Raw genomic sequence first — 23,507 nt, 5'->3', positions numbered from 1 at the left:
TTTAACCCCTTCATGACCGGAGGTATTTTCGGTTTTGTTTGGCTTTTTTGCTAGGTTCGCTAAATGCTAAAACTGACCTCCCATTATGATTCTCCAGGTCATTACGAGTTAATAGACACCAACCATGTCTAGGTTATTTTTTATCTAAGTGGTTAAAAAAATCCCCAAAATTTGCGCCATTTTCCGATACCCGTAGCGTCTCTATTTTTTGTGATCTCAGGTTGGGAGAGGGCTTAGCTTTTGTGCGCCGAGCAGATGTTTTTAATGAATACCATTTTGGTGCAGATACAATCTTTTGATTGCCCATTATTGCGTTTAATGCACTGTTGCGGCGACCAAAAAAACGTAATTCTGGTGTTTGGACATTTTTTCTCGCTACACCGTTTAGCAATCAGATTAATCCTTTTTTTAATGATAGATCGGGTGATTCTGAATGCGATGATACCAAATAGGTGAATGTTTGATTTTTTTATTGTTTCATATTTTTTTTAATTTTTAAAAACTTTTTTTTTCTTTTGGCATGCTTCAATAGTTTCCATGGCAGACTAGAAGCTGCCATAAACTGATCGGCACTGCTACATAGAGGCGATGATCAATGCCAACCCATCGGTGACCCGTGATGACGTGACGGGGTGACCGATGGGCGGATTTCCGGCACGATTGCCGGAAGCGCCTGTCAAATTCCACTGTCAGTGTTTGACAGTGGCACTTAACGGGTTAATAGCGGCGGGTGGATCGCGATTCCACCCACGGCTGTTCCGGGCACATTTGTGATGTCAGCGCGAGCAGCATGGAATGCGATTGCCGATTACAATCGCAGCATGCTGCGACTTTTTTGCAGTCTGATCATGATCCGATCAGAGCTGGAAAAAAAAGCAGATAAACACACAATGATAGAATAACATTGATCCGAATGCAATCTGATTTTTTATCGGATTGCATTCGTCTGATTTCATTGCAAGTGGGAATGAGCCCTTATTGCAAAAACTAGTGTCTTGCATCATTTTCAGCGCTATAATTTTTCCATATTTTGGCCCATAGAGTCATGCGAGGGCTTGTTTTTTGCGGAACGAGTTGACATTTTTATTGGAACCATTTTCAAACACATGACATTTTTTGCTCACTTTCTATTCTGATTTTTGGGAGGCAGTATGAACAAAAACCAGCAATTCAGGAATTTTATTTTTTTGGGGGGTGCTTTATGTCATTCTGCATGTGGTAAAATTGATAAGGCAGTTTTATTCTTCGGGTCAGCACTATTACAGCGATACCTGATTTATATCTTTTTTTTATGTCTTGGCACTTTTACACAATAAAAACTATTCATAGAAAAAATAATTATTTTTGCATCACTTTAATCTGAGATCTATAACTTTTTTATTTTTCCGCTGATGGAGCTGTATGGCGGCTTGTTCTTTGCGGGACAAGATGATGTTTTTAGCTGTACCATATTTATTTATATCCGGTTTTTTATCATGTTTTATTCCACTTTTTGTTCAGCTCAGCAGTATGATGAGAAAGTATTGTTTTTTTTGCCTTGTTTTTTATTTTTTATGTTGTTCACTAAAGGGGTTAACTAATGGAACAGTTTTATAGGTCGGGCCGTTCTGGACACGGCAATACCAAATATGTGTACTTTTATTGTTTATATATATATTTTTCATACAAATATCTATTTATGGGTACAATATCTTTAGATTTTTTATTATTATTTTTGTAAAATATTTTTACAATGATTTAAACTTTTTTTTAACTTTTTTACTTTGTCCCACCAGGGTTTATCATTTTTTACAGGCTGATCACTATGCAAACTGTCAGCTCTGCATTGACAGATAAAGCTGCAGTTCATGCACTGTCGTCATGACGATATCGGGTCACCATGGCAATGATCGGGTCACTGCAATGACGCCGCAGGGTCTCCGATCCAAGGGCACAGGGGTGTTACCGCTCCTGGCACTTAGTGCTAGCTGTTAGAATCAGCTGACACCTGGCGGCGATCGCGCACTCAACCTGTGTGCGCGCGCGATTACGTGGACATAATAATCCGTCCTGTGTCAATAAGTACCAGAGCGCAGGGACATATTATTACAGATTTCAAAAGGATAGTGGAAAATAATGGCCTCGGTTTTCATAACCTAGAAAACATAGCACAAATTTATTAACATGAAAAGACAAATTATCTACCAAGTTTTATCTATACACTACAAATATTCAAAGTGAAATTAGGCCTGTTTCACACTTCAGTTTTTTGTGTCAGTTAAAATCCGCCAAAATGGTGGAAAGTGGATCCGTTGCAAAACTGATGTGAACGGATGACACCAGACCGATTTTTTTTTAACGGGTCCGATGAATGAAGAATTTTAAAGGAAACGTAGCCCGGGGGGGGGGGGAGAGAGAAAGAGAGAGAGAGATTTTTCTGTCCGCCAGAAATGATTTCAGGGTTAAATTTCCAGCTGACTTCATTCCTCCGGGCATGCGCACTATAAAATGCGGATCCTGCAGCAAAAAAAGTTGCATGGTCTGTCCAGACATGTCGGCGGACGCAAAAAATTTGGTGGATCCACAAAAAAATGGATCCAACGGATGGCCAGCCGTCAAGATCCGCCGGTAATGCAAATCAATGGGGAAAAAAATGGATCTGCCAAAAAAAATGGCGGATCCGTTTTTTTTGCAAAATGGCGGATTTTGACTGATGGTCAAAAACGGAAGTGTGAAACAGTTAATTGGTGACATGGAAGATGTCTGGCAGTAGTCCAGTTTTGCCTATGCATACAGCATATCCTCGGATATGGACTGTTTCAGTGATGCATTGTTTCAAGTAGTCAAGATCCAGTGGCTGGGGTGGTAGTGGAGCAAATACACCGAGTGTTCAATGTCTCCTCACAGAAAGAAGTCACAGGGTGTTATATCTTGAAATTGTGAAGACGAGAGCAACATTGGTGATATGACCTTAGACTATACATCTCTGTAACAGTGGATTCCATATTTGAAGATATACTGGCACACATGTAGACAGAACTGGACTACTGGGAAGACATCTGCCAAGTCACCAATGGAAAACACTTTGAACATTTGAAGCATATAGATAAAACTTGAATAGTGTGTCTTTTCATGGTAATAAATTTGTGCTATGTTTTCTCTATTATGAACACTGAGACTTTGACACACTCTGTACTTTGAGGCCTAGGCTCCTGATCATATAAGACACTAGCAATGCCCCTGCTTGGTAGACTGAGATATGCTTGGGATCATTGTCGTGTTGGAAGGTCCAAAGATGCCCAAGTTTCAGCTTCCTCACTGAAAGCATGGTGTTTTCTCCTTGGATTTTGTAATAATTGACTGAATCCATCTTGCTCTCCACATGCTGCAGATTTCCAGTGCCAGAGGAAGTAATGCAGCCCTAGAGCATCACAGAGCTAACACCATATTTTACCTTACCCGGGGTGTTCTTTTCAGCATATGCCTCATTCTTCCTCCTCTAGACATATTGGTGATCCATACATACAAAAAGTTTCTGTTTTCTTTTATGGCCCCACAGTACAGAATCCCAGAACTTTTGCGGCTTACTTACTGTATATGGTTTGAGAATATTAGTGCCAAATTTTCTTTTGATTTTGCATCACTAGAGTTATACCTCTTGGATCTTGGAGATAGAGCATGGAGAATTTCAGTGTTTAGTATTTGCCTGTGTAAACTGAAACTTCAGTGTCTGCTCTCATTGAATCTTGCTGCAAATCTTTTGCAGCCACTCAAGATTTCTGGTCCTCTTGCGTCCTCCGGAATCTGGTGGCAGCCTCTGACAGTTTCCTTAGGCTGGGTTCACATTGTGTTTCAGGCAATGCGCTGACGGCATCCGTTACATAGTGGCACTAACGCTATGTAACGGATGCGTTAATGCCGCCATTGCCTGCAATAACAGTAGCACATCCTAAAATCGGCATGTGTTAGCGATGATGTGTTACTTCATGACGCACCCTCGAAAGCAGTATGCAGCGTCCGAGGGTGCGTCGGGTCTAGACGCGTTCGCTGTGCATAGACCTGTATGGGCTAACACATGGTAGTGCATGGTAAAGAACTGCTACCATGCGTTAGTGCATATGTTAGCGCTATGGTCACAAATTATGAAAAAAAACGACATCTGCGTTAGAGCATCCGTTTAACAGATCCGTTAAACCGATGCCCCTAACACAATGTGAACAGCCTTATACTGTCACGTCTAGGTGGTGTAGCCAGTGTTATTTGATCTTTTAACTTGTGAACTCTGCTTCCAGCTGTATCTCTAAGTATATTCAATGTCTTTGCTATGTTTTCATATCTATTTACTTGATTTTTTCAAGTCATTTATTTCGTCTCTTAACGTATTGGGCCACTCTCTTGTGAAGCCAAGAATTTTGGTGATTTCAAATTTATTGCCCACTGGAAAAGGCTTAAGATTTCTTTAAGAACACTGCCAGAAGCTGGTGTCTTAACTATGCATCACATTTCCAGCAGGTCATAACAATCAAAGGGTGCTCTGCTAAATACTAAAGACACTTGTTATGAAAGGGTGAATAATTCTGAATCACAGAATTATAAAATGTTAGAGTTGGAAGGGACCTCAAGAGTCATCTGGTCCAACCCCCTGCTCAATACAGGATTTACTAAATCATCCCAGACAGATGTCTGTCCAGCCTCTGTTTGGAGACTTCCATTGAAGTAGAACTCACCTCCTCTTGTGGCAGCCTGTTCCACTCACAGATCACCCTCACTGTCAAAAAGTTTTTTCTAATAACAAATCTGAGACTGCAGTAGTCATTTCAAGTTGCATTTTTGGTTGAATTTGAAGAAGCCATTTGTTATATTAGTTGTATTGAGGCATTTGCAACATTTTTGTTGAATTGATTCATACCATCATGTGCACATCATTATGTAATATTGAGTTGAAAGCTCAGCGATCTTGTCACAAATAAGATGTAAACACTAGAAAGTGAAGAACTGCTTTATTAGGTGGTATAAGTTACATGACACTCCTATTTTATATGCAGTTCCTAAATATAGTGTAGGCAACCCAGTTATAATTTTGTGGGTGATGCCCATTAGGTAAGAAAAAACAATCAATAATATCAAAGTCGGTTATATATTAAATCATGTAGAGGAAAAAAAAATCAGATTATATTCTGCTGTATTAACCAAACTTAAGGAAAGGCCACCAACCAACTTAAGGGTAAATAAGTGCTACTGTAATTTAGATGTTTAGTATTCTACAGGGAGGTGTTTGCAAAGAGAATGATACATCATGAAAATATTATATCACTCACTGCTAAGAGTTAATATATATCTTTATTATTTTATAGATATTCTTCAGCCTTGCAATTAGAACAGAACTACAAACTGTTGCCTTAAGTTGGTACATTAAATCACAAGACCATGTTACAGAAATTTTTGATAAGTCTGTTATATTACCAAGACAGTCTTACCATTCCCACAAAGGACCAGATTTGATTGTAAATGCTTCTCGGCTAAATTCCCTTACACTCATTTTGTTCTGTTAAGTGAAGTGTTGCAATACTGCCGTCCATAAATATATATATATAGTATAAAGAGATGATTCTACACAGTGTGTAAGCCAAAAGTTTTGGTGTTCACCTCATGCCCAGCATCCAGATTGCCACAATTTCATTGTACTCATTTTACAATAGTTTCCTATACTACCGAGTAAAGTTAAATACATCCGTTGTTGTTGCACAACACTTCTTCCAGACTATTCTACAGGCAGAGAAGTGTTGAAATACAGCCATGGTGATGGAGTGATGTTCTTGTTCTATTCAAACCTAATGGACAAATATGAATTGCAATGCACTGATATTATTCACTAGATGTAGATCCCATTTTATCTAATGTCTCTCTTTGTTGAATATTACCTGCATATTAATATATGTTTGTGTATATATATATATATATATATATTATAAATAAAGAGAGTAATACAGGAATACAGTGTGCATCAGAAAAATTTACAGCTTCGATAAATTCTAAAATTTCCAGTAAAAGAGCCACAAGTTGACTTTGTAGTCATTGATGAAATTATTTCAGGATGCCTGCTTGACAATGCTTTTGGCTTTCTTGGGGTCAAATCATGCTGTTGTCCCTTAACTTTATGAACTCATGAGCATTAGTTTAAGTGTTCGTCAACATACAAACTCTAGAGAGAAGCTGGACATAGGATAATGCGGTTCTCAAGAAGGACGCTAATGACCAGGAAAACAAGATAAAGAGCAAACATCGTGCAGCCTAAGATCTTGTTCATTTTCCACTTGCACAAAGCGATGGATAAAATGACGAACAGCAGCATAATGAAAAGGAGGACGATAGCACAGAAGAGTCCATTACTGCTGACTCTCACAGGGCTGAAGTTATGAAATGTGGAAAACATGAGCCACGGCATGGGGAGACTGTAGTAAATAGAAACAAAACAGTTAATGAAATAGTATCAACACAATGTTTACATTGCTTTACTAGCTGCAGCAAAGAAAAAAGTTACAACAAATACTTACCCAACTGTGATGTCAAAGATGTTGCTCCCCACAGAGCTGGATACTGCCATATCCCCTAGGCCTTTGCGGGCAACAATGACACTTGTTATGAGGTCAGGTATAGAAGTACCAGCAGCTAATATCGTGAGCCCCATAATTTCTTCTGTTATGCCAATAGTTTCTCCTACCTGCAATAAATCATAAGCTTAAATAACCCAGTAACTATATTATTACCAGGGCTATCATATCTTCTACACAGATCGAAAGGCTGTTACTTTTATTTGGCACAGTCTGCCAACTGGAAGTAGAGTTACTTGGTTGTTACTTTTAAGCTTTGTCTTTTGCCTAGAAGGTCATTACACCACAATTTCAGAAGTCAACAGAAACTGGATGGTTTTCCATTGAGTTACCAGAAAAAAAGACATAATAGTAGTAGGTCACAAGAAATGTCATACTGACAAACACTGTATAATAAGTTGCCACAAATTGACTCTACTCTAGTGTCTGGATATTATGGCATGAGCTCACCATTTGTTATGCCACTGAGCCAGCAGAGAGCATGTGCGACCACTTCTTCAAGAACAGAACACCCCACTAGCCATTGTACTATCACCTTTGATTGAGCAATAGAAATGATTCTCATTTGTAAGGTTATGCTGCATTGTGCCACTATTGCATCCACATTATTTTAGATTAATTCACAAACTTGTAAAAAAAACCTGTAAGACCCATGTAAGGGTATGTGCACATGAAAACATGAAACCTTTTCCAGGTGGATTCTGCCTCGCATCCACCTAAAAAACTGTAAGATTGCCACAAAAAATGTACATAATGCACGGCAGTGTCTAAACAACATTGCTTTGTACATTCCATTTTATGCCACCACTTCTTTTAACAGGGTTCTGATAGCAAGAAGTATTTTTTTCAGAACAAGCTATACTTTTGAATGTCACCATCTATTTTACCATGCAACGTACTGCAAAACGGGAAAAAAATTCCAAGTGAAACTGCAACGAAAGAAATGCAATTCTACAATTGTATTCTGGGCTTTGCTTTTATAGCATTCATTGCTCAATAAAAATGACCTTTTCAGGTCGGTTACGGAGCGTACTTGCCTGAAAAAGACATTATGAACACATATCCTAAAAGTGGTTAAACAAGCATTGGGGGACAATGACTAATCTTGTGCATTATACAGTGTAAACCTAGATTAGATATTCTGACAATATGACAAATTTGTTGCAATGACTAATGTTGAATGATAAATCTGGCACATCTTTAGACACTTTTGTCTAAAGGGCCTGTCACACTAAGCGATATCGCAAGCAATATCGCTATGACGTCACTGATTTTGTGAAAGAGCAGCGATATTGCTAGCGATATTGTTATGTGTGATACTTACCTCCGACCGGCTCCTGCCGCTGATTATCGCTGATCACACGAGAACGGCCTGGGCCGATTCTCGTCGGCCGCTTCCTGCTGGGCTTCCTGCTGTGGCGACGAGCATCGCGTGGACGCAGGCGGGAGGATGTCTTCATCGCCTCGTCTGACAGGTAAGTAGCGACCCCAGACCCCTGCTATGTCGCTGGTGAGATCTGCCTGTTTGGCAGCTCACTAGCGACCACTTAGCGATCCTGACCGCTAAGTGTGACAGTATCTTAACTTTACATCACTGCTTACTTTAGACCATCTTAACCCCCAGGGCTTTTTTCGGCTTTGTGTTTTCGTTTTTCGCTCCCCTCCTTCCCAGAGCCATAACTTTTTTATTTTTGCATCAATATGGCCATGTGAAGGCTTATTTTTTGCAGGACGAGTTGTAATTTTGAACACTACCATTGGTTTTATCATGTCGTCTACTAGAAAATGGGAAAAAAATTCCAAGTGTGGTGAAATTGCCAAAAAATTGGAATCCCACACTTGTTTTTTGTTTGGCTTTTTTGCTAGGTTCACTAAATGCTAAAACTGACCTGCCATTATGATTCTCCAGGTCATTACGAGTTCAAAGACACCAATCATGTCTTGGTTCTTTTTTATCTAAGTGGTGTAAAAAGTTCCAAACTTTGCTAAAAAAAAAAAAAAATTGCATCATTTTCCAAGACCCGTAGCATCTCCATTTTTCATGATCTAGGATGTTTTAATGATACCATTTTGGTGCAGATACGATCTTTTAATGACCCATTATTGCATTCTAATGCAATGTTGCGGCGACCAAAAAAATCGTAATTTACTTTTTTTCCTCACTACGCCGTTCAGCAATCAGGTTAATACTTCTTTTTATGGATAGATTAGGCCATTCTGAATGCGGCGATACCTAATATATGTACGTTTGATTTTATTTTTATTGTTTTATTTTGAATGGGGCGAAAGGGGGGTGATTTGAACTTTTATATTTTTTTATTTTTTTTTTTATATTTTTAAACACATTTTTTTAAACTTTTGGCATGCTTCAATAGTCTTCATAGGAGCCTAGAAGCTGCCATAACCCTATCGGCTCTGCTACATAGAAGCGATGGTCAGATCACTTCTATGTAGTAAAATTGCTGACGTGCTATAAGCGCCGACCATTGGGTGGCGCTCACAGAAATCCGGCACTGACAACCATAGAGGTGTTCCAGGAGACCTCAGTTTGTCATGCCGACACACCAGTGACTCGCAATCACGTGACGTGGGTCACCGATGTGCGTATTTCCAGTGCGATTGCCGGAAGCGTCATTTAAATGCCGCTGATAGCGTTTAACAGCGGAATTTAACTAGTTGATAGCTGACATGTCCCGGGAAAGTTGTGGGCTCACCGCTGGAGCCCACATCAAAGGGAGGGAGTCCGACATTGGGCGTATATTTACACTGATGTCAGAAAGGGGTTAAGATATGCCCTTTTTCTCACTAAGGCCCCCTGTCACACATAGCGACTCACCAGCGATCCTGACAAAGATATGACCTTGTCAGGATCGCTGGTGTGTCGCTACATGATTGCTGGTGAGCTGCCAAACAGGCAGATCTCAGCAGCGATCACGACCAGCGACGACGCTGGTGACTAAGTAACTAAGTGATGCACGCGCTTAGTTACCCACGGTTTACCTTGGATACCAGCTCCAGCTCGCTGATCAATGGTCTCCCGCCTGACACATGCAGCGATGCGTGCTGGCCAGTGGGTGACCAACGATCAAAAAAATGTCCAGGGCTTTCGAGCACGATCAGCGATACCCGGCGGGGGGGCCAGTCGCTGATACATGTCACACACACTGATCTCGCTGGTGAGATTGCTGTTGCATCACAAAACTTGTGACTCAGCAGCGATCTTGCTAGCGATCTCACTGTGTGTGTCGGGGGCTTAAGCCACACATTACCCTGTTCAGTCAGGGCTTATTTTTGAGTGAGATACAGGCACCAATTCATCAAGATGGGCGTTGTTCACACCAATTTTGTTGAGGGGTCGTTCTGTGTGCCACAGGGACTGGAGTAGGATTTCTGGTGTAAGGAAAGTTGCAGTCTGTGGCTTCACACCCCCGTACTGCTCCAGCTCTACCCATTTTTGCGTAGCTGGGAAAAACTGATGTGAAAATACCAAATTCTTTTGCGACTTATCAAAGTGTTGTACACCAGACTTCAATACAGAAAATTTTAGTAAAAAGTAAGAAAAAAGTTTAAATTTTTAATAAAAAAAAAAAATTCTAATCACTTTCCTTCTTCCCCATTAACCTATTAAGGCAAAATGACATATACTGTATGTATGTCAGCGCTGAGTTCAGTGTGTGGAGGTGACTCAAGAGTGGAGTTCCCTCCACATGCGAGATACTGGCTATGTACACAGGCAGCTTCTTTTCTTTAACAGCAGAAATCGAAACATTGCGCGTACCACAGAATGGTATCAATAAATCAGTCAGCTTGTGACACAAAAATGAAGCCTCCATACAGCTCCATCGACGAAAAAATTAAAATGTTATGGATTTCACAAAATGGCGACACAATCCAAATGTTTATTCTTACAACTTCTGAATTTTTTTTCACCACTTAAAAAAAATCTGTCACCAGGTTTTTGCTAACCTATGTGAGAGTAGCATGATGTAGAGGCAGAGATCCTAAATTCAAGCTAGGTATGCCTTACTGGACTGCTTGCAGCAGTTTTGATAAAATCTGTTTCTTATATGCTGCAGATCTACCAGTTCTCTGAATGCTGAGCTCTGTATAGGGCCTGTCACACTAAGCGATATCGCTATAACGTCACTGGTTTTTGTGACGTTATAGCGATATTGCTAGCGATATCGCTATGTCTGATACTTACCTCCGACCGGCTCCCCCGCTGGTTATCGCTGATCGCGTGAGAACGTCCTGTGCTGTTTCTCGTCGTCAGCATCCTGCTGGGGCTTCCTGCTGTGACGACGAGCGACGCGTGGACGCGGGCGGGAGGACGTCTTCATCACCTCGTCTGACACGTAAGTAGCGACCCCCGACCCCTGCGATGTCGCTGGTGAGATCTGCCTGTGTGGCAGCTCACTAGCGACCACTTAGCAATGTACCACCGATCCTGTCCGCGTCATATCGCTGGTCGGGATCGCTGGTACATCGCTAAGTGTGACAGTACCTTATAACACAGGCAGACAGCTACCAAACAGTGGTGGGGGAGTGATTATTGAGCGCTCATTAATATGCAGGACTATATGGCAGCAGGTTTACTAGTCCTCTAGTGATAATCTCCTGCTGATAAAACTGCAATTTTTATCAAAACTACAGTAAGCAGCTGGAATCTATGTCTCTATGTCTACAATCTTCTGTTTTCAGATTAGATGACGAAAACCCGATGACAGACTCCCATTAAATAGAAAAAAAAATCTATGGACGTTTTATGTTACTAAAATCGTGCTTCCAGGTTATTTTTACAATACAATGAATACTGTAAAAACAAAACCAACACAATAATGGTGGAATTCCATTTTTTCACAATTTCATTCAACTAGGAATTATTTTCCTATTTTTCAGTACATTATATTGAAAAATGGATGGTGCAATTCAAAACTACAACTCGCTGTAACCATAAAAACAAAAAAAAAAAATAATGTCAGAATTGCATTTTTTCACTATTTTATCACACTTGAATTTTTTAAAAGAAGTAACATGTATATGGAGCGCCCCGCAGGGCCTTAGGTTACTCGGTACCGAGCCGGTCAGGCTCTCAAAAGAGGATGTCACGGAGGCAGTGACCCGGTCCATGGCCCTGGGCGTCCAGTAATTAAATACTGGATAGTTATGTGGTGTTTAATTGTGGCGCCACCCGTGGTGTTCGGCAATGGGTGGCCGACGCTGCAGTTTTGGTCCTCTGGCGCTGATGGTGATGCAGCAAAGATGGTTCAGCTCCCCACAGGTAGAGCGGGGCCCCAGGGCAAATATATTTGATTGTTCAGATGGTGGTGAACGTTGGGGTGCAGAGAATAACTCAAGGACACAGAGAGGTGCAGTTTTCTTTACCTTTTACTTGAAAGTATTTGCAATCTGGGGTACCAAATACAGATGAGGGATTGAGTCCGGCTCGCCTGGAGGCATTCAGGGGATCCACCCTGCCAGGTGGGGTTGGGGATCTTCCTTCTGCGCTCTGTTTTCGGGTCCCTGCTGCTTGTAGCTAAGCTGCGACCCTCTCCTGCATGATGATCTCTAACCTGTATGACTGACAGCGTGAGCCTATATCACGGGTCCTGTCCTTTTCACTGTCAGCCCCGGGCTCTTGGTCTGCTGCTGTGCCTTCAGGTATTCAGTGTGTCCAAGGAACTTGCAGTCCCCTGTACTCCAGATTCAGCTGTCAGGGCGTACAGCTCCTGCCCAGCCAAGGACTCTGGCGTCCCTTTTTATATCAGCGCTTCGCTCTGGGGTCAGCTATACGCAATTTTAGTTCCCCCAGAGCCTCTTGTCTCTGCTCCTGTCCCTTTCCTCTTCACAGACCAACTTCAACTGTCTCTAACTGTCTTGTCATGAGCTCCAGCTGCCCCCATTTCCATGACAACTCCCTTGTTTACTCTCTCAGATGACTTCTTACTGACTCACTAACCCCACCTGCTGGCCAGAATTTATAAGGAAGCTCCCCTTTCTGACCTGCAGCAGGAATTGTCATGTAACCTGTGTTACCTGGCATGGGGACCTCCCTCCTGCCTCCAGGCATGACATCACCCCTTAAAGGGAGGCAATGTCACTATGGCAACCAGACTCTGGGGTGCCACATATATCCTTCTGGAGTTTCCGACTAGGAAGATGCTAAATACTTTTCAAGTCAATGTGACAGCTAAAAAAAAAACACCCAGAAGATATCAGGGCATCTATTAACCGTTATTCAGTACTTCCACTTCAAAAAACCTAAACTGTTTATTTATTGCTTAAAGGATATAATAAATCGAAAGGAAAACGCCAATAAAAAGACACCTCAAGTAACACTTAAAAAACAAGAGAGGGAAAAAACATTGAAAAAAAAAAACGCTTTATGAAACGACCAAAAACACTAACAAAAATGCTCAGGCTTACAAATAAGAGAAGTGATTCCTGAAGCGATTTCAGCATAAAGAACATTATTGACCACTTGGACAAGACACATATCCTAAAGCGCATTGTATATTAAACCACAATTTTATTGAAAGAAATTAGTTTGTAGTATTGCATACTTGGGGAAAATTGAAGGAAAGTACACAATGAATGTACATTATATATACAGTAAGATGGCAACAAAAAAAAAACATTATTAACTCCAATTGTGTTGAATACAAGTTTCTAACAAACATATTAGGAAACAAATTGTGGATTGGGTTAGTGTAAGGCACATATGTCAAACTCTGGCCCACAAGCTGAATACAATTGGCTGGACAGATTCGCCGAGTATATTTGGCCAGCAATGTGGCATCACACTTTCAACTATATCGGCATTCAAGATGCTGATACAGTTGAAAGCAATGATGGGTGAAAGCTCATCAGCTGACGCTTCCTCTCACATTATACCCCCTCTGCGTGTGACGTCTCTGTGCAGCTGGTGCGATGTCTTCATTACAATATGCCCGCTGTTCCAAGATGTGCAGAGCATCTGAAAACACCGTAAAGAGACCAGAGCAACGCAAGAACTGGTACAGGTGAGTATTTATTTTTTTTTTATATGAGGACTTTATACTGTATGGAGCACTATGTGATATGTGGTGCCCATTATACTGTATGGAGCACTCTATGGTCTCCATTATGTTGTATGGAGCACTGTGTGGTGTCCATTATACTGTATGGAGCAATATATGGGGCCCACTATACTGTATGGAGCACTATGTGGTGCTCTTTATGCCGTATGGAGCACTGTGTAGTGCCCATTATACTGTATGGAGCACCAAGTGGTGCCCATTATACTGTATGGAGCACCAAGTGGTGCCCATTATGCTGTATGGAGCACCATGTGGTGCCCATAGCATTGTATGGAACACTATGTGGTACCCATTATGTTCTATGGAGCACTGTGTGGTGCCCATTATACCACATGGAGCACTGTGTGGAGGACTATGTGGGGCCATTACCCGGTATGGGGCACTATGTGGGGCCTTTATACTGTATGGAAGACTATGTGGGGCCATTATACTGAAAGGATCACTATGTGGGGTCCTTCATACTGTATGGAGCATTATGTGGTGTCCATTATCCTGTATGGAGGACTATGTGGGGCCATTATACTTTATGCTCTTACATAACATATTTTATTCTAAGAACTACTAAATAAAATGTACTTTGTTCGTGGGACAACCAATTTAAGCTTGTTTCTATATGAAAATGTTCATCGTTACATTTGATGATAACGAAAAACTTCCGTAATTATAAACATTTTTTAAATAAATACCAACGTTTGTCCAAGATTTTAATTTTGGCCCTCTGTGTATTTAAGTTTAACATTTCTGGTCCTGTGTATTTGAGTTTCACATCTCTGTTCTAAGTCCTCATGCAGATGTCTGTTTTGCACTATGTGTTATATATGTGGATTTCACCAGGGCCGGCCCGAACGTATAGGCGAACTAGGCGGCCGCCTAGGGCACCGACCCAAAGGGGGCGCCAGAGAAAAAAATAGAAAAAATTATAAAAAATCTTTTCAAAAGGCAAAAAGTTTTAGGGATGGAAAGAAAAGTGTACATATTTAAGGGCAAATATGACGCAAGAGAGGTTGGTTGGGTTGGCAACAATTTCGATAAAATCTGAAGTTGCTAAACAAATTAATCTCGATGACTTAGTGTCATCCTTTTCAAAAAAAAAGACAAGGAAACAAAAATTTTAATTACCTATGATCGTTTTTGTTTTGTGTTATTGATTACTTTGTATATATTTGTCCTATACAACTTCGCAGAAGATTAAAGAGTTAGGAGAGAGTTAATTAATCATTGTTGTTATGGTTTATTTTACTCCTAAATTTATATCCCAAGTTTTCATCTACTGCCAAGAATAGTAGGGGCACAACAAAATAGTTTCGCCTATGGCGCCGTAATCTCTCGGGCCGGCCCTGGATTTCACAGGTAGAACACGCTCCCATCATAGTCTATAGCGGGGTGGGCAATTAATTTTCCCAAGGGGCCACATGAGGAACTGGGAAAGTTGTGGAGGGCTGAACCAATCGGCTGAACTTAATTCAGCTCATTATTTTATTGTTTTTGAAAATACGGTTTTAATTAGATGTATATACGGGTAAGAATACAGGTTACAATAAGCTTTATAGTAAAATCTACTAGAAGCTAATCACATTTTCACCACTTTAATTGTCTTTTTAATAAAACATACTTTAACCAGTGATGTAAAGATTGCATATTGCATACTTGCGGTCATGTGTCCGATCGGCGCTGAGAATCCTCACAGCGCGTAGTACATGTGTTGTGAGGATTCACAAGTCTGCAGTCACATAGAGTGTCTACAGACTTGTAACCAAAATGCTCGACAACTCCTTTCATGATGTATCCAGTTATAAGTTTCTAGAATTTAATCTCCCGCGATGGATAATAAAATATGATATGATGTTACTCACCCCAAATTTAGCTCTACCATTTCACCACTGCGCTGATCTCTATTTACTGGCTGCAGTAGTGACAACCCAACTATAGCTCACATCACTGCTGCTGACAATCACAGAGCTCAACAGCTCATATTGTTTGGCTGCGCGGTTTTTGTAAAATCTGCAGGTCAAAAGACCTGCGGTTTTACCTGCGGATTGCTCTGCGATTTTTCATCTCCACATTGGAGGAGATGGCAAACCGCAGCGGAATCCGCAGAAAGAATTGACATGTCAATTCTTTCTGCGGTTTCAAAACCGCAGAAAAACCGCGTGGAAAAATCCGCACCGTCTGCGCTGCGGTTTTGTATTCCCATAGGGAATAATGGTACTGTACACCGCAGCAAAAACTGCTGCGGACCCGCAGCGGCCAAAACCACTGCGGAACCGCAGCAGAATCTGCAGCGTGTGCACACACCCTGACTGTCATTTCTATACGTGTGCCTTATTTAAAGGGGTTGTCCAGGCTTGGGGCTCAAGTCTGCAGTTACTCTATGCAAGGGCAGATTTGTAAATCCTCGCTATTTGAGGATTCACATGCAGAATTCTGTGTCACACAGAGTGGCTACAGACTTTAATCCCAACTCTGGACAACCCCTTTACCTTGTAATAACAGATATAGGCCTCATGTGAATCCGTGCACTCTACTTGTCACATGTATATAAAGCCCAATATCTTGCTCTAATCTTACCTGGAACATGCCTTTCATAAAACTACAGATTTGTGTAGTGGGGGTGCAGAGGGTGATGTCCTCACTGTGACAAGTCAGGACTCTAAGGTGTGCACACGTTGCGGATTCTACTACGGATCCGCAGCAGATTTCGCCCTGCGGGTTAGCAGCAGATTCTCCTGCATTGTACAGTAGCATTAAAAAGTCTATGTAATTTGAAAAACTCTGTGCACATGCTGTGGAAAAATTCGCGCGGAAACGCTGCTGGTTCATTTCCGCAGCATGTCAATTCTTTGTGCGGATCTGCAGCGTTTCTGCACCCATTGACTTGCATTGATCCGCAGCAAAAATAAAATTAAACTTACCGGTAATTCGGTTTCTAGGAACCTTCCACGACAGTCACCTTGAAGGATGTCTCCCCGCCCTAATGGGTTAAATAACTCTCCCCTTCCTGCTACCTCCAGTGTTTTTTCTGGACATACTAGCATGAATAGTTACTGCCAATAGAGCAGGAATCGTCCAGTAAAGATATTAGATAGGGAGGGAAATTAGTGCTGTCATGGAAGGTTCCTAGAAACCGAATTACCGGTAAGTCTAATTCTATTTTCTCCAGTCACCTTCCACGACAGTCACCTTGGAGTTATACCAACACTAGTTTTTAGGGAGGGACCACGGCTTGCAGAAGGCGTCTGCGAAATGTTAGATCCCTATTCAAATTTAGTCTGTAGTGTCTGGTAAAGGTGTGTACAGAGGACCAGGTGGCAGCTCTGCATATCTGCTCCGATGACGCGTTCCCTCTTGCTGCCCATGATGTAGCGACTGATCGAGTGGAGTGGGCCTTCAGCATCTCGGGAGGAGAGAGAGCTTTTGAGGAATATGCCAGGGTGTTTTTTGCTACGTTCTTTCCCTTATTCCATCCTGAATATTGAATAAACAGGTTCTGGTCGATTCTCCAATCCTTGGTTAGTTCAAGGTAATGGAGAACCACCCTGCGGACATCCAGGGTGTGGAACTTTTCTTCCTTCGTACTAGAAGGATTTGGGCAAAATGAGGGCAACACAATATCCTGAGCTCTATGGAAGTCTGACACCTCTTTGGGCATAAAGGAGGGGTCTAGGCGCAGTACTGTACTGTCCGAGTTGAGCAGGAGGTATGGTTCTTGTACCGATAGGGCCTGTAGTTCCCCTAGCAGTGGTGATTGCTACGAGAAAGACTGTTTTGAGTGTGAGGATCCTTAATGAAATTTCTGACAGGGGCTCAAACGAGGCCTGTGTTAGGCAATTCAGCACTATATTAAGATCCCAGGGGGGAACCCGACTAGGGAGTGTAGGCCGTATACTGCTTGCAGTGGTCATGAATCATTTAATCCAATGGTGTCTGGCTAGGTCCTGGTCCTGAACTAAGGGCAGATACTTGTACCCTTAGTGTGCTTGGAGTAAGTCCTAGCTCTAATCCTTTTTGTAGGAAATCTAGGACCTGGGAAATATTGGGTTGGAAGGCATCAGGGACCTTAGGAAGACACCAGGAAGAGAACTTCTTCCATATTTTGCCGTATACGGCATTTGTTACCAGCTTTCTACTTTTTTGAAGGGTACGGATTACCTCATCCGATAGCCCTTTGGCCTTCAGAATGTTGGCCTCAATAACCAAGCTGCTAGATTCAATTTGCTGGGGTTTGGGTGCAGTAAGGGACCCTGGAAAAGCAGGTCGGTTTTTTTGGGGTAGAAGCAAGGGACCTTCCAGGGCCATGTCCAACAGGGCTCTGTACCAGCTTCGTCCTGGCCACATTGGAGCCACCAGGATTGTCGTGACCCTGTCTGATCAGATTTTCTGCAGCATCCTTGCCAGCATAGGGATCAGCGGAAAGGCATAGGCCAGTCTGAAGACCCATGGATGGGCGAACGCATCCGTCCCCCGGGCTCCGTACGTGGGACCGAGGGAGAAATAGGTTGCTGTTTTTGCATTTTGAGCATTCGCAAATAGGTCGACTTCTGGAACTCCCCATCTCGAGGTCAGACACCACTCTCCTGGATGGACATCTTTCCTGCTTAGGAAGTCCCCCTGGATGTTTTCCAACCCTTTCAGGTGTACCGCAGAGATGGATAATAGGTGCTTTTCTGCCCAGAGGAAAATTCTTGTTGCCACTGTCTTCAGACTGGCATAATTCGTACCCCCTTGGTGTCAGATATGCTACCATGGTTACGCTGTCGGAATAGATCCGAACGTGATGGTTCTGGATAAGGGATGAAGCGGCTTTTAGTGCTTCCTCCACTGCCTTCAATTCCCTTAGATTCGAGGATCTGGTTCTTATGTTCTGGGACCATCGTCCCTGGAAGTAAGACTCCTCCACCACGGCTCCCCAACCTCTCAGACTGGCATCGGTACAAAGTATTTTCAGGGGAAGCTGGTCCCAGTTTATTCCCCGTCTCGAGTTCCGGTAATTCAGCCACCACAAGAGGGACGATTTTACGTGTCCTGGAAGTGGAATCCTTTTTGACAGATTGTTTTGATACTTCCTTGCGTTTATCAGGACGTATGACTGGAGGATTCGCATATGTGCCTGTGCCCAGGATACCGCCTGAATACACGATGTCAGGGACCCCAGGATAGACATGGTGTCCCTCAGAGTCGGTGCCCTTTGTTCTCTGAACCGGATAATTCTCTGACGAAGGTCTGATTGACGATCCTCGGGAAAAAAGGACGTCCTCTTTTCCGAGTCTAAGAGGATCCCCAGGAATTTTTTCCTTGGGGAAGGATGAAGGTCCGACTTCTGGAGATTCGGGATCCAACCTAGGGATTCGAGGATCTGCAGGGTCTTTGATACGTCCTGGTTCAGCCGGGATACCGATGGAGCGACAGTGAGCAGATCGTCTAAATATGGGACAATTCATATTCCCTAAAGACGGATGACTGCTTCCCTCATAATTTTCGTAAATACTCTTGGTGTAGGGGATACGCCAAATGGGAGGGCGTTGAACTGGAGATGGCTGATCACCTGGTCGTGGGAGACCGCGAACCTCAGGAACTTCCTGTGATCCGGACGAATTGGGACATGGTAATAAGCATCCCTTAGGTCTATCGTAGCAATCAGCCAACCCTGCCCAATAAGAGGGATTGCCGATTTTACTGACTCCATCTTGAACCTCCGGTATCTGATGAAGCGATTCAGGGGTTTCAGGTTTATGACAAGCATGTGCTTTCCGGAGGGCTTCTTCAGCAGGAATAGGCGGGAGTAATGTCCTCTGCCTATTTCCTGCTGAGGTACGTATGAGCTTACTCCTTCCCGTAATAGATCTTCTATCTGAAGTAGAATCTTTTGGAGACTTGGGGACTGTGCAGGGGTGACTCTTAAACAGTGGGGGGGGGTGTTCGAACTCCAGTTTCAGCCCAAATTGTATAGTATGCAGGATCCACTGGTTCGAGGTCACTGTTTGTCTGGGGGTTGCTGTTGCTGAGGGACAAGGATGTTCTTCCCTCTACCCCCCTTTGGGTAGCTCCATCTTCCCATCTTGCCTTTCCCTCTGAACTCCTTCTGGGAGGGCTGCTCTCATGGGGGACAAAAAAATCGTCTCTTGGCGACTCTCTGCTCGGGTAACGATTTCTTTTTGTCGTAAGCCTTCTCGAGGATGTCATCCAAGACTGGCCCGGACACGTGGTGCCCCTGGAAGGGGATGGCACAGAGTTTTGTCTTAAAGGTGATGTCACCTCCCCATGACTTCAGCCAAAGGGCCCTTCTAGCCGAATTTGAAAGGACTAAGGACCTTGCTGCTACCCGCACCATCTCTCCCGAAGCATCGGCTAAAAAGCCTGTTGCTTTTTGGAGGAAGGGAAGGGAATCTAAAATTTTTTCTCTGGGAGTACCCCCCGAGAGGTGTTCCTCTAACGTACGAAGCCAGAAGAACATCGAGCTAGCGACGCAAGTGGAGGCTACATTTGCTTTGAGCTAATTCGTAGATGCTTCCCAGGATTTTTTAAGGTGACTTTCTATTTTGCAATCCATTGGATCCTTCAACTGGGAAGAGTCCTCGAAAGGAAGGGACGTCTTTCTAGTCACTTTGGAGACCTGAACATCTATTTTATTTCCCAAATAGGGTTGTCACCCTCGAGGGGAAAGCGTTTTTTTAGTTCTGAGGGTACACTAAGTGCTTTCCCAGGGGAGGACCACTCCTGAACTATCAGATTTTGGATGTTTTCGTGTACTGGAAAACCCTTCCTACCTCTGGGTTTCAGCCCCCCAAACATCTCATCTTGGACTGAGAGCTTCACCTCCTCAACCCCCATGGTATTTCTCACCATGGAGACCAACTCCTCCATATCCTCAGAGGAGGAATAGTATTTTTTTGCGTCATGTTTGGAGGTGGATGCCGAGCCCTAAGTTTCCCAAATGTCCTCTGACCCTGAGGTACGGACTTCTCCCGAATCTGAATCGGCTTCCGTAGGTGCCCTTTTCCTCTTTTTTGGGGGAGGGCCCTGGATCACCGGGGTCTGGGCCGCCATGGAGGTCTGAACCTCCTGCTTAATGAGAGTTTTTATGCTGTCAAACAGGGAGGGCTGTTCGGTGCACAGAATGTTTTGCGTACAAGGTTGGCATAGCTTCTTTTTATAATCAGAAGGAAACCTGGCACCACAGATACCACACTTGCGGGGATTTCTTGGGTCAGAGGCTTTGTCTTCCTGCAAGGAGAGAGAGAAGGCTTGATCAGACCCGTGCCATGAAAGCTTGACAGTTAAGGGACCGGCCCTGCTACTCACAGTAGGAGGGGGAACGCTGGGCTCTGCAGATGCAGCTGTCGAGGGTTTGTCACTGTCCATGTCAGCACCAGTCACCGTACAGACACACTGCGCTTACCTGGAGTCTGTGGCCCCATTATATGGGTGTTGCAGCGTTGGTCATTTCGTGTCCCTCCTTCCTCCTGGTCCGTGGGGAGGAACCTGTCGCCCGACCCCTGCTGTTATTGCGTCCCCCGGGGTGCCCGGCGCGTGATCCCCATCCCGGGAAATGCTGGAGGACGTGAACCGGAAGTGCGCGCTGATGTCACTTCCGGTCAGGGGCCCGCCCCCTCCGACGCGCGCGGACCCGGTACAGCAGCGTGGGAGGAAGGAGGAAGCCGGGGAGCTAGCAGGAGGACCCCGGCCACACTATACCACCCCGCTTTACCCCAGAGGGCACGGGAGGGACAAGTCCCGAGTCACACCGGGAGGTGGAGATGGGAGCAGCGACATGGAGGAGGAGAGGCGAACCCCCCAACCTCGGATGCCCAGTGCTGTAAGTATTTAAGAGCTCCGCTCGCTGGCCACGGCAGCCCCTCTGTAACCTCTTCATGCCCCACTGATGGACAGAAAAAACACTGGAGGTAGCAGGAAGGGGAGGGTGATTTAACCTCTGTGTTTCCTGTCCCCCATTAGGGCAAGGAGACATCCTCCAAGGTGACTGTCGTGGAAGGTGACTGGAGAAACCGCAGGTCTCAAAAAGATCTGCGGTTTTGCTGCGGATGAAACGCAGCAGATTGGGAGGGGGGAAGTGTGTGGGCGGAGACTGTGTGCATGTATGGTGTGTGGGCAGTGACTGTGTGCATGTATGGTGTGTAGGTGGTAACCGTGTGCATGTATGGGCCAATGTGTGTGTGTGTGTGTGGGGGGGGCTGCGGGGCTGTGCGGGGGTCATCAGGCTGTGAGTGGGGTCTGCCGGGGCTGTGCGGGGGGTTTGCGGGGGTTGCTGGGACTGTACGGGGTCTTGCGGGGGTCTGCCAGGCCTGTGCGGGGGTCATCGGGCTGTGCGGGGAGGGCTTGTGGGGCTGTGAGGGGGTCATCGGGCTGTGCGGGCGGTCTGCGGGGCTGTGCTTCGATCATCGGTCTGTCCGGGGGGGTCGGCGGGGCTGTGTGTGTGTGTATGCAGGGACTACAAGTCCTATCGGGCTATGCCTGCTACCCTGACAGTGAGTGACACATTAGCCAATGATGGGACAGTAGAAGTCCCATCATCTAGCTAATGTGTTGAATGCAAAAAAAAAAAAAAAGAAGACAAAGAACATACAACATATAACATACAGAACATACATATAACATACAGCACATAACATAGAGAACATACTTACCAATCACCTAATTCCCCAAAGCCCTCGATCACCTGTAATAAAAATAAAATAATAAACCAACCTATACTTACCTTTCCGCCGTAGTACAATTAATAACGAGTGTCCCTCGACGATTTCCCCTATAGAACAGTGACATCAGGTGATGTCACTGCTCAACAGGGGCTCCAGTGATGAAATGAGAGGCGGAGGTAATCCTCCGCTGTGTATCCCTCCACCGCTGGGAAAGAGGTCCCGTAACCCTAACCCTAATTCTCACACAGCATTACTGTAAAGTGAGACCCTGAACTCAGGTAATCTCAGTGATGCACTGCAGGAGGCATTGTCTACTGTTATTTCATCACTGGGAGACCCTATATAGCAGTGACATCACCTGATGTCACTGTTCTATAGGGGATATCGTCATGGGACACTAGTTATTAATTGGACTGCGTCGGACAGGAAGTATATGGTTGGTTTCTTTTTTACTTATTATTCTAGGAGATCGAGGGCGTCGCTTGGATCTGGGAGTACAATAAAAATATGAAAACCGTGTTGTGCTGTATTTAATTAAAAGACTTTATTCTTATGTGTGCTTTTTTTTAACCCTTTCTAAATATAATGGATAGGTGTCTTATTGACGCCTCTCCATTATTAACCGGACTTAATGTCACCTTACAATAGCAAGGTGACATTAACCCCTTATTACCCCATATCCCACCACTACACGGGAGTGGGAAGAGAGGGGCTAAGTGCCAGAATTGGCGCATCTTAGAGATGCGTCATTTCTGGGGTGGCTGTGGGTTGGTATTTGTAGCCGGGGGGGGCAATATCCATGGTCCCTTCCTAGGCTATGAATATCAGTTCGCAGCTGACTGCGTAGCCTTTCTGGCTATAAAATATAGGGGGACCCCACGTAATTTTTTTGGGGGGTCCACCTATTTTAATAGCCAGTAAAGGCTATGCAGACAGATGCTGGCTGATATGCATAGCCTGGGAAGGGGCCATGGGTATTACCCCCTTCCCAGGCTACAAATATTGGCCCCCAGCCGTCGGCTTTCCCCCTCTGATGCAGAATATTGCACGGGAGCCCACGCCATTTTTTTTTTTCAATTTTGTTTTTTTAATGAAGCATATTGTTCATTAATAAACATGGATATATCTATGGATATATCTATGGATATATCTATGGATAGATGTATAGATATATCTATGGAAAT

The 23,507-nt window shown here is 43.8% G+C and overlaps 1 protein-coding gene across 7 annotated transcripts in view; it reads right to left on the bottom strand.

Annotated features, from left to right (window-relative positions):
- Positions 1 to 4,962: 4,962 nt before the first annotated feature.
- Positions 4,963 to 23,507, bottom strand: part of SLC24A2 (solute carrier family 24 member 2) — a 469,645-nt gene continuing 451,100 nt past the window's right edge. For all 7 annotated transcript variants that reach the window (XM_073542706.1, XM_073542707.1, XM_073542705.1 and 4 more), the window contains 2 exons: positions 6,534 to 6,700; positions 4,963 to 6,431 (listed from right to left, as the gene is read on the bottom strand). In XM_073542706.1, coding sequence (XP_073398807.1) covers positions 6,182 to 6,431; positions 6,534 to 6,700 — 417 coding nt within the window. In that variant the 3' untranslated portion in view covers positions 4,963 to 6,181. The remainder of the gene's footprint in view (positions 6,432 to 6,533; positions 6,701 to 23,507) is intronic.

This window comes from Dendrobates tinctorius, unplaced genomic scaffold, assembly GCF_039654945.1.
Source record: "Dendrobates tinctorius isolate UK_male_01 unplaced genomic scaffold, ASM3965494v1 ptg000128l, whole genome shotgun sequence".
In the NCBI taxonomy this organism is placed as follows: Eukaryota; Metazoa; Chordata; class Amphibia; order Anura; family Dendrobatidae; genus Dendrobates; species Dendrobates tinctorius.
The sequence above is the reverse complement of the archived record's forward strand: the minus strand, read 5'-3'. Positions and strand labels throughout refer to the sequence as shown.